Below are 16116 nucleotides of genomic sequence, written 5' to 3'. Positions count from 1 at the left end.
GTTTTACAGTCAGATAACTAAGGATGTGACATTGGGCAAGTCCCTTCTTTTCTGTGTTTCACCACATTTTTTTGAAGATTAAATTAGAATTGATGTGAAAGTTTAGAAAAGAATGTGACATATAGTAAGCATTAGCTGCTATCATTATCATAAACATTATTATTTATTTTATCTAACTTCTAAGAGTTGGTTTTACTTGAGATCAGAATTGAGGTCTCTTAGGCTGCGTTGGATTTCTATTGTTTCATAATAAACCACCAAACACTTGTTGCTTAAGACAACAACCAGTTTTGGTAAAATTGGTAACTCAAATTACTTAAAATACTCTCTTAGAAGTTAAATTGGTCTTGATTTTTAGAAAATCTTCACTAGTAGAGAAATGAAAATAAGAATATGATTCTTTTACTTTTCCCTAAAAGATAAGTCAACTTAAAAAAAAAAATCACCAAATACCATCTCCCCCTCCCCAAGTTAATAAGGGACAATTTTTTAAGTTTATAAATTTGCTGTATCATATAGCATTTAGCTTATTTAATCTCATAATATATTAATGAGAAGTGAAGTAATCTGTGTCAAATACAGCAGGTGGCACTGTGATAAACACTTTTCTGTGAAGAATTGAGTTCAGAATTAATGTATATACTCTTCTACTGATTTTTTTGCTAAATAAGGATAGGTTCCTAATGAGGTAAACCTGAACAGAATCCAGCAGCTTTGCTTACCCTAACACTCGTTTGCAATATTTTATTTAATCACAAAAAGTAAGTGTAATAGTAGCAGTGTTCCTTGAACTAAATTCTACCAAAAGTAAGAATAGAATATACTATAAATTGAGGCACAGATTTTAATTTCTCAAAATTCTTTCATATGTATTTTAATATGTGTTTATGCATTTCAATTCTTTCATAGGTATTTCACACCGGTTATTTTCAGCTACTCATTCTTAATTAGGAATTTGAATGAAATGCAACACATCAACCAGAAGATAGTAAATTTTAATGGAGGTGACTCTGTCATATTTTCAGTCTTTCAAAGTACTCTCAAGGCTTCTTTAAACAGAAATCTCAGTAGAAAAATTAGCTCACTAGTATTTGAACAGCACAAACACTTTTTTTAAAAAATTCCTTTCCATAGTATATTGAAGGAGTTTAGGAAACTGGAGTATTCTTGTACAATTAAAAGCACAATGTAAAATTGTTGTAAGACTACTGATTTGGGTTTAGTGTATTGAAGTGTAACAATTTAAGTATCTTAATATCTCACTTGCATTGATTCTGGTTAAATTAATGCTTCTCAATCCTGGCTTTAAGCTTCCCAATCATCTTTAAGAGAGTTCCAGGGACTCTAATCTAATGGATTCCATCATAACATTGGCCTTGGCAAAACCTTGCTGCATTAATGGCAGATATATCACAAAAGGTAATACACCAGAGCACATCTAGTTCTTTGAAGTTGTCTTTTGAATGGCTGTTTGATTTTTATTAAGAGATTAAAAATCCTTGTTTAAAAATTTTCATAAAGTTACTTAGCAACAAAAAAATATCTCAAAAGCTAGGTAAAGATAAATATGCTTTTGGAAGCATATGGCAGTTATCAAATATGGAAAATAAACATTATTTACGGTCTTTACTATTAAATATCAACTTTTTTCTTTAAAAATGGAATTTATTGTTATTTGGATATTAAAATATGAATGAAATTTACCCCATCATGGTGTAATTCCTCTTCATGTTTCAAGCCTTTGGGTTCTAACATTTTAAATTTAGCCGGTGATCTCTGGTCATTTTATTTTTGTTTCCCTTTTGAATTTAAATGGTGGTTTTATCTTTCTTTTGTTTCTGATTACCAACTATACTCCTGACTGATAATGTCAGTTGATTTTATGTACTGTTTTTCAGCTGACTACCTGGCTCAGGCTTTTGATTCTCTATGTTTGGACTTGAAGACAGATGAAGGAAAAGTCTTGTTTTTGGAGTATCAAGCTGTTCCGGTAATACTGAATCATCTAAGAATCTCCAGTAAAGGACTCCTCTCTAATGTCATTGATAGTTTGCTTCAGATGACAGTGGAATCTAGTAAGTTTTAAAGTTTTTAGATACAGTAAGAAGTGACAGTAGGATGATTTTCTTTGCACTCTGAATGTGTAACTACATATCAGACATAATGTGTTTTATAATAGAAATGGTTAAAAAGTATTTTTGATAGCTGTGTAATACAATGGTTAATAACATTTCTAGAAGTCGTATGTTCAAATTTCCATTAACCTAGCACAATTTCCAGTACTCATCTCAGTCACGTGGATATACTCTACATTGCGAGTCCTGTTTTCAAGCATCTCTGTCTCATCGTTCTGAAAGATCTAAACCTGTATTCCCTGTTTTCTCAGAGGGAGCGAGATGTTCAGGTGTGTTCCTATCTAAAGGAGAGTAATGACAGAGCTGTATTCCTGTTCCTCTTCAACCTTACTGTTTTGTGGGAAGGTGGGGGGTGGGGTGGGAAAGGCACTCAGTTGTACATGTGGCTACTCTTTTTCATTCATATTTGTAACATTTTGTAGCCTGTGGCTTTACTTTTTCTATTCGGTTCTTATGTTGGTGTAACAGTTTCTTTTAACTTGCTGTTAATGGTTCCTAATTTAGCCCAGATATATATGGGTACATATGAAAATATGTATTTTCATTTGCTTTGGTTGGTAGTGCTCTTTGAACCTCAAATAGCCCCTTGACTTGTAATAAGCAACCATTTTGCCTCAGTAATTCTTTTTCAGTGTAGCTTTTCTTTTTCCCTATTCTCTCCTCTTTCTGTGGCACTTCTAAAGATGAAATGTTTATGCCTTCCAGAAGGTTGAAACTAAAACTGGAAAGTCATTGTCATTGCTCAGTGTGGTAGTAAGCAGTCTGGTACTTGGTGCTGCTTGCTGCTTGTGGGTGAATCCCTAACAGCTGGATGTAAAGCATAGTTATATTTATTTTTTTAATTGTTTTTATTTATTCATGAGACACACAGAGGCAGAGACAGAGGCAGAGGGAGAAGCAGGCTCTCTTCAGGGAGCCCAGTGCAGGACTTGATCCCCAGGATTGACCCTGGGATCAGGACCTGAGCCAAAAGCAGACGCTGAACCACTGAGCCACCCAGGTGCCCAAGCATAGTTATATTTCTAACTAGGTACCTTCAGTGTATGGATTCACATTTTCAATTCATTTTATATACTTTCTTGTTTTTCCTTTACAACATCCCTATGAAGGGCCTGAGTAGAAAAACTGAGGCCAAGAAAAATCCGGTAACTTGTCCATGGCTTTTATTCCTAGGCCATCGTAAGACTTAGACTTGAAACCATGTTTCTGATTCTAGAAGTAACAAGATGCATTCTCCTATGGCACTGTGATTAGGTTTTCCAGAGGCTTTTTTCCTTCCCCAAAATGTTAAATTTTCTCTGACATTTTTTATTAATATTTTTAGCCATTTGTGACTGTTAAGATATTGGACTTATAGTTGAGGGTCTAGCTACCTAGTTAAATAATCTTGGGGTTTTATATCTTGATTTACTAATATATGCTATGGAGCAAAAAGGTGAAGAATTAATAAAATGAGAGATACTCAAGATTACTTGTTTAAAGTGGGTAGATTTATAGTTTACTTTCATAGGATTTTTCTTTCTTTTTAAAGATTTGAGAGAGAGCGTAGGGAGGGACAGAGGGAGAGAGAATCTCAAGCCAACTTCTTACTGAGTATAGAGCCCAAGACGGCATGACACAGGGCTCAATCTCATGACCCTAAGATCATGACCTGAGCAGAAATCAAGAGTTGGATGCTTGGATGCTTAACTGACTGAACCACCCAGGCACCCCCATAGGATTTTTCTTAATGAGGAAAACAAAAATTTTATCAGATGCAAATGTCTATTCGTTTGAAACAAATCTGTCTGAATGTTTATAACAGAGAGGAAATCTTATAGCCAAAGGAAAACTAAATATAATTTTATCAAATAGTGGACCTACTTGGGTGAAATGACTTTGTGGCACCATAACATTTACATTTGGAGAAATAATGGTAGATAAAGTCAACAGGTGTTCAGTTCATTCACACATGTTCAGATTATGCGCAAATCCAAGGTTATCCTTTCTTGTTCAAATTGAGTAAATAAAGCAATTTCTAATGTGGATTGCTAGAAAGCCATATCATTTTTAGTGATGGAAAACTTTTGGAAGATTAGAAATGAGTGAATCTTTGAGATCTCTGACTGAAGTATATTTATTTGCTTGATATATTTTTCATTTTTAATATAAATCCAGTACCTGATGTTAACCAGAGAAATGTGTTGAAGAGATTAAATGATTGATAGATAAAAATGCAGCAAGTACTCACCTAGCTGTTGGTTTTCTGTTCTGTTTTTTGAGAAAGAGATGAGATTTGAGATGAGAAACTCATTCCACCATATACATAATTTCCACATGCCATTTTTTTTTTTAAGTTTCTAGGAAAAAGTTGTTGGAAGAGAAATCTTGGTAGAATGGATTTGCAGATGCTTATCTCACAATGGGACTTGGTAGCCAGCTGTGCTTGAGGCAGTATGTTTCAAGCATTGTGTTTGCAGTGCTTTGGTGCTGAGCCTAGGGCTTCCTCCAATGTCTGTTTAGGGCTTTGGAGCAAGAGGCTGGAGGAAAGTGTCAGTGGAGCAAGCTCTAGCCCTGCAGTACTCAAACTGCTTAGTATTGGTTCTCTAACACATGTTAGTATAGAAACAGTATTTAAAACCTGTATGGTAGTTGTCAGATTATTAATTTTATCAAGTTCAATTATAACTTAAAACATTTGGATTTGGATTTTGTATGTTTGTCTTATTTCATTTCTAATGTTTTCTAATGGTATTGTAAAAAGATAAATTGGGGCACCTGGGTGGCTCAGTGGTTGAGTGTCTGCCTTTGACTCAGGTCGTGATCCTGGGGTCCTGGGATCAAGTCCCGCATCAGGCTCCCCACAGGAAGCCTGCTTCTCCTTCTGCCTATGTCTCTGCCTCTCTCTCTCTCTGTCTCATGAATAAATAAATAAAATTCTTAAAAATAAGAAGATAAATTTTGAAAAATTTATTTGAACAAACAGTGACTCCAGTAGGCCAGCACCAAATCTGAAAATGGTTAGGGGTGTGCTCTGCAGGTGGGGCCTAGAGCAGAGGTCTTTATAGAAAAGACAGGGAAGCAAAGCAAGGAAATTATTTAATTGGCTGTAATATAAATGTTTGCCTTGTTGGGGCAAACATTTAATTAAAATTTAATTAGTTGGCTGTTATGATAGTTTTTTCTGGAGGCTCATTTTCTCCAATTTGAGAAACTCTAGCTGACTATTGATGGTTAGTTTTTCTTGAGTTTCATTTTCTTAGATTCAAGTGTATTGACTGTATTAGAATTTGACTTGTAAAATGTCAAGGTAGGGTATCCTGCTGAAGGCATGAGAGCTCCCCAGTCTATATAGCCTTTTTGTTGGACTATTTTATATTTTATTTTATTTTTTTATTTTATTTATTTTATTTTATTATTTTATTTTACTTTATTTTTTTTATTTTTTCCTCATCAAACACCAACCTTACCAACAAGATTTTTTTTTTTTATTGGAGTTCAATTTGCCAACATATAGCATAACACCCAGTGCTCATCCTGTCAAGTGCCCCCCACTCAGTGCCTGTCACCGAGTCATCCCAACCCCCTGCCCACCTACCTTTTTACTACCCCTTGTTTGTTTCCCAGAGTTAGGAATCTGTTATGTTCTGTCATCCTCACTGATACTTTCACTCATTTTCTCTCCTTTCCCCTTTATTCCCTTTCACTATTTTTTATATTCCCCAGATGAATGAGACCATATAATGTTTGTCCTTCTCTGATTGACTTATTTCACTCAGCATAATACCTTCCAGTTCCATCCACATCGAAGCAAATGGTGGGTATTTGTCATTTCTAATGGCTGAGTAATATTCTATTGTATACATAGACCACATCTTCTTTATCCATTCATCTTTCGATGGACACCGAGGCTCCTTCCAGTTTGGCTATTGTGGACATCGCTGCTATAAACATTGGGGTGCAGGTGTTCCGGTGTTTTACTGCATCTGTATCTTTGGGGTAAATCCCGAGCAGTGCAATTGCTGGGTCGCAGGGCAGATCTATTTTTAACTCTTTGAGGAACCTCCACACAGTTTTCCAGAGTGGCTGCACTAGTTCACATTCCCACCAACACTGCAAGAGGGTTCCCCTTTCTCCACATCCTCTTGTTGGACTATTTTAAAAAGTATTTTATCTGTTGCATTCTGTATGCCGGATTGAAAATCTCAGACCAGTTCTTAGAATAGTTTGAGGAGCAATACAATACTTCATCTCCACCGGATACTTCATGTTAAGCTGTGTTGTAGTTTGTACTGCTACAGAGTGATTGTTTTTTTCTTGTCCCCCTTGTGCTTTTCCCCAGAAGATTCATCTTTTCAGATATGAGAAATGTTATTAGCTGCATTGGTATTTACTGTTTTTTGAAAGCTACTAAAATGCATTTCTTTTTTTAGAAAATGATCTAGATATTTTATTTTAAAATACATTTGAGTATAAATTGAGATCTATTCATTGATATACCTCAACTTATATGTTATGAGCACATTTTTTTTTAGATTGAGGGTTTCTGATAATACCTCTTTTAGGGTGTGAGTATATATAATCACTTAGTAGTGTTGATTTTAGAAAATTACTTTGTGGTTTTTCTTTTTCCTGTCAGTGGTTAAAAGTGATTATTCACTTACCTGGGGTTAGCTGTGTAAGAATTTGAGTCTTATTTTATTTCAAAGAGTACTTTCCTTTTCTTATCCGACTTAGTTTAAATAGAAGGATTTAAGTTTGTATTTGTATTATTTAGTTCATTCTATTTTGTGGCCTAAAAACTGCCCGTTTCCATTTCCTTATTGTTTGTAATGGTTTTTCATTTCATTTTCTTGGGTTTTCCAGATACATAATCATATTATCTATAAATATTATTTCTTCCTTAACAATCTTTATAATTTTATTTTGCCTTGTCTCATTGAATTTGGGTGTCACCTTTAGTACAATGCTAAATAATAGCAATGGTAGTAAACATTTTCATCTTAGTCCTCATTTTAAATGAGAATGCTTCTAGTGTTTCATTAAGCAAAATGTTGCTGGCTTGGGTTGAGATACATATATCTTATCATTTTAAGAAAATATTCATCTGTTCCATACAATTATATTTAAAGGTAGATGTTGAATTTTGTCAAATGAACTTTTAGTATCTATGGAGTTTGATATATCAAAAAAGGATCATGTGATTAATAAAGGGAAAAAAAAATGATAATCTTGGGACACCAGGTGGCTCAGCAGTTGAGCATCTGCTTTTGGCCCAGGGTGTGATCTTGGAGTCCCAGGATCGAGTTCCACGTCAGGCTTCCTGCATGGAGCCTGCTTCTCCCTCTGCCTCTCTCTCTTGGTGTCTTTCATGAATAAATAAATAAAATCTTTTTTAAAAAGTGATAATCTTTAGATTACTAAAATAAACTACATTTGGCCATGGGATGTTTTTCTTATAGTGTACTGCTGATTTTGTTTGTTTGCATTGCAAAGGAAAATAATAAACTAGTCTCACTTATGGTTACCTATTCAAAATCCTAGACTGAATATTAGCATTTACATTTACTGTAACAGTTAAAATACTAAGTTGTATTTCCTGTTAGCATAATTCTTAAAGGTCCCTAGGATTTTGGGAATGGTAAATGAGCATTGGCTGCAGTTTAAGTCACCAGCACCACCTAATGAGAGAATCAGCCTGTCCTCTGAAGCTTTGAAGCTAGGCATTGATTTCTCTCTAGCTATGAAGTCCTGGTGGCATCTTCTTCCAATAATAGACATTTCATCTACATTGAACATCTTTTGTTTAGTGTAATCACCTTCATTATCTTACCTAGACTTTCTGGATAATTTGTTGCAGCTTCTACATCAGCATTTGGGGCATCACCTCCTACTTTTATGTTATGGAAATGGCTTCTTTCCTTAAACCTCATAAGCCATCCTCTGCTAGCTTCAAACTTTTCTTCTATAGCTTCCTTTCCTCTTTTAGCTTTCATACAATTAAAAAGAGTTTAGAGCCTTGCTTGTTTAGGCTTTGACTTAAGGGAATGTTTTGGCTGGCTTGATCTTCTATCCAGACCACTATTTCTCCATATCAGTAATAAGGCTGTTTTGCATTCTTATCATTCATATACTCACTGTAATAGCACTTTTAATTTCCTTCAAGAACTTTTCCTTTGTATTCACAGCTTGGCTAACTCTTTGGTATAAGATGCCTAGCTTTTGGCATATCTTGGCTTTCGACATGCCTTCCTCAATGTCTTCCTCTTGCTTTTACTTGAACATGTAGAGAGCATTGTAGGGTTATTAATTGGCTTGATTTCAATAGTGTTGTGTGTCGGGGAATAGGGAGGCCTGAGGAGAGGAGGGCAGACGGGGGAATGGCGGTTGGTGAAGCAGTCAGAACACTCACAGCATTTATCAGTTAAGTTCAACATGTTATATACAGATGTTGTTTGTGGCCCCCCAAAACAATTAAAATAGTAACAACAAAGATCACTGATCACAGATCACCATAACAAAAATAATAAGTCAAAAATCATAATGAAATATTGTAAAAATTATCAAAATGTGACACAGACACATGAAGTGAGGAAATGCTGTTGGAAGGATGGCACTGATAGACTTACTGGACACAGGGCTGCCACAAACCTTCAATTAGGAAAACAAAACAACCCCACCATATCAGTGAAGTAAATGAAGTGAATAAAACATGGTATGCTTGTAGATAAATGATTACCCGATGCTCTGAGAAATTACATGACTTGTTTAATGTCACATGGTTATGGACAGGGTGGTGATGAGGAATAAGTAAGTCTTTCAGAAAAAGGAGGTAGAGACAAGGGAGAAGCTTCCCTTGGACTTAAGACCCCAGAATTGAGGGATTCCAGAGCAGAAAGTAGTTAGCACTCACTATGTCCCAGGGATTAAGAAAGAAAAAGAAAGAAAGAAAGAAAGAGAGAAAGAAAGAAAGAGAGAGAGAGAGAGAGAGAGAGAGAGAGAGAGAAAGAAAGAAAGAAAGAAAGAAAGAAAGAAAGAAAGAAAGAAGAAAGAAAAGGGAAAGGGAGGAAAGGGAAAGGGAAAGGAAAGGAAAGGAAAGGAAGAAAAGGAAGGAAGGAAGAAAGAAAGGAAAGAAAGAAAGAAAGAAAAAGAAAAGAAAAGAAAGAAAAGAAAAGAAAGAAAAGAAAAGAAAAGAAAGAAAAAAGAAAAGAAAAGAAAAGAAAAGAAAAGAAAAGAAAAGAAAAGAAAAGAAAAGAAAAGAAAAGAAAAGAAAGATGGGGGATCCCTGGGTGGCGCAGCGGTTTGGCGCCTGCCTTTGGCCCAGGGCGCGATCCTGGAGACCCGGGATTGAATCCCACGTCGGGCTCCCGGTGCATGGAGCCTGCTTCTCCCTCTGCCTGAGTCTCTGCCTCTCTCTCTCTCTCTCTCTCTCTCTCTCTCTGTGACTATCATAAATAAATAAAAATTAAAAAAAAAAAAAAAAAAAGGAAGATGGGGTTGGTTGCGGGGGAGCTTTGGAATTCTCTCCAGAATGAAGAAGTAGAGGGAGGAACAGGGATTTGAGCAGACTAGGAACTTTGCTTGGGATTGTTCTGTTCTGAAGAGAGACTGTCTCTGGACTAGCACTTCTCCCACTTAGGCACCTGACAAACTCCTACTTGTCTTTCAAGTAGTAGGTCATCTTCAGTGTGTTTTACAACCTGCCTTGTTCCATAAAGGAATGAAGGTAGACTTGGAAAAAACTAAAGAGGGTAATTGATGTAGAATTGTTTTCAAAAGATTGCCTATGTATATCCTTCTGTTTTACAACCTGCCTTGTTCCATAAAGGAATGAAGGTAGACTTGGAAAAAACTAAAGAGGGTAATTGATGTAGAATTGTTTTCAAAAGATTGCCTATGTATATCCTTCTTACTGTTGCTTGTTTACTTTTTAAGAATTTATTGACCTTTATTCAGTACAAGGGTGGGCAGCTGACATTTTTTGGTTGATACTGAATGTCACAATGTTACAACTTTTGAAGATTTATTTATTTTAGAGAGAGAAAAAGAGTGGGCAAGTAGGGGGAGGGGAGTGGGGAGGAGGGGGAGGAAGAGGGAATGAATCTCAAGTGGACTCCACACTAAACGTGGAGCCTGTTCCAGGGCTTGATCTCAGGACCCTGAGATCATGACCTGAGCTGAAATCAAGAGCTGGCTGCTTAACTGAGCTATTCAGGCACCCCAGCTTTTAACTTTTGAATCATCAGAAGTAGAAATACAAAAAGCCATACTATCTAAAAATTCTATATTTTGTCCCATGTAATAACATGTTAATATATATATCTGAGAGTTGAGAGTTTGCTTTTAAAATAATTTTATTCTAATTACCACTTTGCCTTAGAATTCTGAAAAGAAAAAAAAAAGAATTCTGAAAAGATTAAAATAACTGCTATCTGGAAAATACAGACTTAGATTCTTAGCATATGAACTACATAAAGTATTCTAATCAGTTAACAACAGGTTGATGTCTAACATGCAGAGACATAATCATTACCAAAAAGTGTACTGAACTGCTGACAGCACATACTTTTTAAAACATATAACCACTTTTGAATTGGCAGATCTTGAATAAATAATTCTCTTGAGAAATTTCAGTGATTGACTTTTAAATTAATAAGAATGTATTTATTTTAAGTTGCCCACTAATACAGTATTTTGTCAGATATTAGTGTAATGTTGGTACAGGGAGTTTTTATGCCACTTTCCCCTGACTATTGAAAGTAATGGGTAACTGAGATTGAAGACTTAAGTACTGCCCACCAAGCTTGTGAACTGCAAATTTACATGAAATACTGTGACTCAAGAAAGCATTGGAAATAATTGTTTTCAAGAGATAATTTAATTTAGTCCTTTGTGGCAAACATTATGGGCTGGCTTCCCCATCACCATTCTCATCTCTTTCTCCTTTCCTTGCTCTCAGCCCTCTTGCTGGCAGGAATGTCCACATGTGTCCTGCATGTGAGGTTGGAAATCCACTGAGAGGTTCAGAGACACTTTATGTTTTGATTTTCTGGTAAGAGGGGACAGATGATAAGTACTATTCTTACTTGACTCCCTTCTTTTGCCTTGTTGTCTAGAGCCTTTTGACCATGAATTACACATGAAGAAACAGAGAGTCTGAATTTGGGTTTTCGATGACACTGTCTTGTACCTGAACCAGTTACAGGAAGTGCCTCCTTTTAAGAGAGAACCAAGAATCTGTTTGATTAAGCCACTATAAATTGGACTTTCTGTTACATTTCCAACCGAACCAACATATACTTCCACATCATAATTGAAGTTAGTTTTATTTTACCCTATAAAAATTCTATTTTCTTTAAAGTCTTTCTTTGGAAGGTAAAATTGTATAGGTTTATCATTTTAAAATTCAAATAAAGACAGGTGTCAGCAAGATGGTAGACTAGGATGCTCCAGGCTCTCATTCTTTCACAGAAACATCAAATTAACAACTATAGACTGACTAAATTAACTTTATAGGAGCTCTGAAAACTAGTCAAAGATCTGTAACAGTCAACCTAATGCACATTCAAAAAAAGCCTTATTCAAAACATTAAGAAATTTTGTTACTTTTTAATTGTCTTTACACCACCCCACCCCTGGTGTGGTACAGGGCAGATGGGAGAGGGTGGCTCATTCCTGTTCCTTCTTTGAGACAGAAAAGACAGTAGAACTAGTATGCAATATTCTGGCCTTTCTGGGTGGTCCAAAGGATTGGGTTCTTCTCTCTTGCCTGACTCAGAGCACAGACTGGGACATATGCAAATAGTTTGGATCTGACTGAAGGCGAGAAAGGCAGTGGTAAGTACCATGGCGCTTGAAAGCTGCACGGGAGTATAGACTTGCAGATGCCTGGGACAAGAAATTATGGACAGAAGAGTACAGTACAACATCTGAGGTCTTGAGAATAAGCTGGGGTAAGACTCTGGGAAATTAAGACCTATAAAATCAGCCAGGGGGAAATTAGAAAAGAAGAAGCACATTCATAGGCCCAGATAGGACTTATGCCTATAAAAGACCCGAGAAGACCTTAGGCCTTAGGCCTGGCACTGTTCCCAAAGGCTCAAGTTACTGCTAATTAATGAAGAAGATCTTTCATCCTAGTCTGCAAAGACTAGGAAAGGTGGCTGTTTTTCAAATGATAAATTTTCAGAAAAAAAAAAAATCACAAGGCATACAAAGAAACTGAGAACATGGCCATTCAAAGAAACAAAATAAATCTTGAAAAATATCCCCAAAGAAACATGCAGTACACTCATTCAGCAAAGACTTTAAAGCAACTATCTTAAATACACTCAAAGAGCTAAAAGAAGACCAAAGAACCAAAAGAAATCAGGAAAATTATATATGAAAAAGTGAGAATTTGAACAAAGAGCAAAAATTATCAAGAACCAAATAGAAATTCTGGAGCTGAAAAATACAGTAACTGAATTTTAAAAACACTAGAGAAGTTCAACATCAGATTCATAGATTCATACAGGGACAAGAAAGAATGAACTTAAAGCCAGGACATTTGAAGTTATCAAGACTGAGGAGCAAAAAAGAAAGAATGAAGAAAATGGAACAGATCAGAGCCTAAAGGACTTATGGGACATCATCAAGCAGATTAATATGCACATTTTGGTAGTCCCAGAAAGAAGAGACAGAGAAGGGGGCAGAATAATCTGCCTCTTCGATAATCTACTTAAAGATATAATGGCTGAAAATTTACCAATGTGAGGAAAGACATAGTTTTACAAATCTAAGAAGCTCACCAAATTCCAAAGCTCAGTGAACCTCAGGAAGAGCCCAAAGAGCCCACAGAGAAGATACATGATAATTAAACTCCAAAAGTCAAAGATAGAATCTTGAAAGCAGCAAGGGAAAATGTGGTATATACATAACGAGGAATATTATTCAGCCTTAAAAAGGAAGGAAATTTTGGTACCTGCTCCACCTCAAATGAACCTGGAGGACATTATGCTAAGTGAAATAAACCAGATACAAAAAGACAATTTTTTTTTTAAAGATTTTATTTATTGGGGCACCTGGGTGGCTCAGTGGTTGAACATCTGCCTTTGGCTCAGGTCGTGATCCCGGGGTCCTGGGATACAGTCCCACATCAGGCTCCCCCCGGGGAGCCTGCTTCTTCCTCTGCCTATGTCTCTGCCTCTCTCTGTGTGTCTGTCATGAATAAAAATAAATAAATTCTGAATAAATAAATTTAAAAATTAAAAAAATAAAGATTTATTTTTGAGAGTGAGAGATAGCAAAAGTAAGAGAGAGCACAAGTGGGAGGGAGGAGTAGGCTCCCCACTAGGCAGGGAGCCTGATGTGGGGCCCAATCCAGGACCCTGGGATCATGACCTCAGCCAAAGGCAGATGCTGAACCATTGAGCTGCCCAGGGGCCCCCCAAAAGACAAATCTTATATGATTCCACTTATGTGAGATACTTAGAATAGTCAGATCTACAAAGAAAGAAAGTAGAATGTTGGCTGCCAGGATCTAGAGGGACAGATGGAAGTGGGTGTTAGTGTTTAATGGGTACAGTTTCTTTTAGAGAACATGGAAAATTTCTGGAGATGGATGGTTGCACAACAATGTGAATGTACTTAATACTAACAAACAGTACACCTAAAAATGGTTAAAATGTAAGGGTTTGAGGGTTTTTTGCATATTTAACCACAGTTTAGAAACTAAATATAAATAAGCTTTTAGAGCTAAAAAAAAAAAAAAAAATGAGACCAAAAAGAAATGTAGAAAGCATGTTTTTTTAAAACATCACCATATAAACTTCATCATTTAGTAATCACCATCATTAAATATTATTTCAGATACTTTTCTGTAGTTGTACATACGAAAATATTGAGTGGATAAACATGAAAAATACTGTTACAGAAATGGGATTTATTATACATTACTTAATGAAAATTATTTTTAAAAACATTTTATTTATTCATGAGACACACAGACAGAGATACAGGCAGAGGGAGAAGCAGACTCCCTGTGGGGAGCTCAATGCGGGACTCGATCCCAGGCCCCAGGATCACAAACTGAGCCAAAGGCAGATGCTCAACCACTGAGCCACCCAGGCGTCCCATGAAATCTATTTTTTTTTTCAAGTTTTTATTTAAATTCCAGTTAGCCTACGGAAATCTATTTAACAGGAAAAATGAAATGGATTTGAATTACAAATGCTAAATGAACAAAGAAGGATGAAGATTGAAAGAGCCCAATAGTGACTCAGGAAAATTTGCCTCAGAATATTCAACAGCAAGATATACCCTAAACTTCAAAGATAAAAGTCATTAGCCACCTAAGCAAAAGAGTAAATTAACAGGAAAAATAAAATGGATTTGAATTACAAATATTTTATATCAAATTCCTTCTGTTAAGAAAAGGTAAAAAGCATTGAGTCTCTCTTTTTCTTTTTTTTATTGTAAAATAATATAAGAAAATTCACCATAGTAGTCACTTTAAAAAATTAATTAACTGGTTAATTTAGAGAGAGAGCATGAATAAGCAGGGGGAGGGGCAGAGGGAAAGAGAGAGGCAGAGAATCCCAAGCAGACTCCATGATGAGCATGGAGCCCAATACAGGGCTTGATCCCACAACCCAAGAGATCATGACTTGAGCCAAAATCATGAGTCAGATACTCAACCAACCAAGCTACATAGGCACCCCTACCATATTAGTCATTTTTAAGTGTATCCTGTCTTTTAAGTATTGTTTTCAGTTTTAGCCGTTTATTGGCTCCCAGCCAGGAAAGATGAAGACAGCCGCACTGTGCACTTTCCATCTCTCCTTCTTCCACTTCCCTTTCATTATCACAGTTCATTCTGTTCTGTGACCACAATTTGCACATGTGCTTCATACTGGTTTTCTTACTACTTAAATTAGTTTTACATTCAGTTATATTAAGTGCTCAGGAATAGTTCTTTTACTGTGACTTCTGCATTTTTCTGTGTTATTTTTTTTTAAGATTTTATTTATTTATTCATGAGAATACACAGAGGAAAGAGAGAGAGAGGCAGAGACACAGGCAGAGGGAGAAGCAGGCTCCATGCAGGGAGCCTGACATGGGTCTCGATCCCGGGTCTCCAGGATCACTCCCTGGGCTGAAGGCGGCACTAAACCGCTGAGCCACCCGGGCTGCCCTGTGTTCTTATTTTTGAATAATCACTTAATTGCTCCCTCCCCCATGTGTATCCTACACCCCTCCTCCCCAGTTTAGGAAGTGCTTGTGGGTGCTGAGTCATTTCATGTTTGAAAATGATGGCCTTTTTGTACTTACCAAGATCGTGCCTGAGTATATATAGTAGGTTTAGAGCTCCCTTTCTTTTGTTCAAAATTTTGTAAACTATACTTTTACTGTTGCAGAGAAGTGAAAGGATAGCCTGATTTTTTCCCTGTTAGTGATAATTTACTCTTTTGCTTAGGTGGCTAATGACTTTTATCTTGGAAGTTTAAGGTATATCTTGCTGTTGAATATTCTGAGGCAAATTTTCCTGAGTCACTATTGGGCTCTTTCAATCTTCATCCTTCTTTGTTCATTTAGCATTTCATATATATATATATTTGATCCCTTAACACAGGTTTGAACTGTGCCTACCTGCTTCTGTGTGGGTTTTTTTCCCTATAAATACAATATAGCACTGTAATTCTTTATAGATTTTGGATACTAGCCCTTTATCTGATATATCATTTGCAAATATCTTCTCCTATTCCTTAGGCTGCCTTTTAGTTTTACTGTTTCCTTTGCTGTGCAAAAGCATTTTATTCTGATAAGGTCCTAATAGTTCATTTATGCTTTTGTTCCCTTTCTCTCCAGCAACATGTCTAGTAAGAAGTTGCTGGCGCCAAGGTCAAAGAAGTTGTTGCCTGTGTTCTCTTCTAGGATTTTGATGGTTTCCTATCTCACATTTAGGTCTTTCATCCATTTTGAGTTTATCTTTGTGCATGGTGTAAGAAAGTGGTCTAGTTTC

At 36.2% G+C, this 16116-nt stretch overlaps 1 protein-coding gene across 11 annotated transcripts in view; it reads left to right on the top strand.

Moving 5' to 3' along the window:
- Positions 1-16116, top strand: part of CCDC138 (coiled-coil domain containing 138) — a 109920-nt gene that overhangs the window by 85519 nt on the left and 8285 nt on the right. For 10 of the 11 annotated variants that reach the window (XM_072844331.1, XM_072844329.1, XM_072844325.1 and 7 more), the window contains one exon: positions 1899-2075. In XM_072844331.1, coding sequence (XP_072700432.1) covers positions 1899-2075 — 177 coding nt within the window. Of the gene's footprint in view, positions 1-1310; positions 1420-1898; positions 2076-16116 lie in introns of those variants that run through there. The other variant, XR_012039394.1, reaches the window with a different exon arrangement.

This window comes from Canis lupus, chromosome 11, assembly GCF_048164855.1.
Source record: "Canis lupus baileyi chromosome 11, mCanLup2.hap1, whole genome shotgun sequence".
Lineage (NCBI taxonomy): Eukaryota > Metazoa > Chordata > Mammalia > Carnivora > Canidae > Canis > Canis lupus.
Note: the sequence above shows the minus strand (reverse complement) of the source record. Positions and strands in the feature narration are given on the sequence as shown.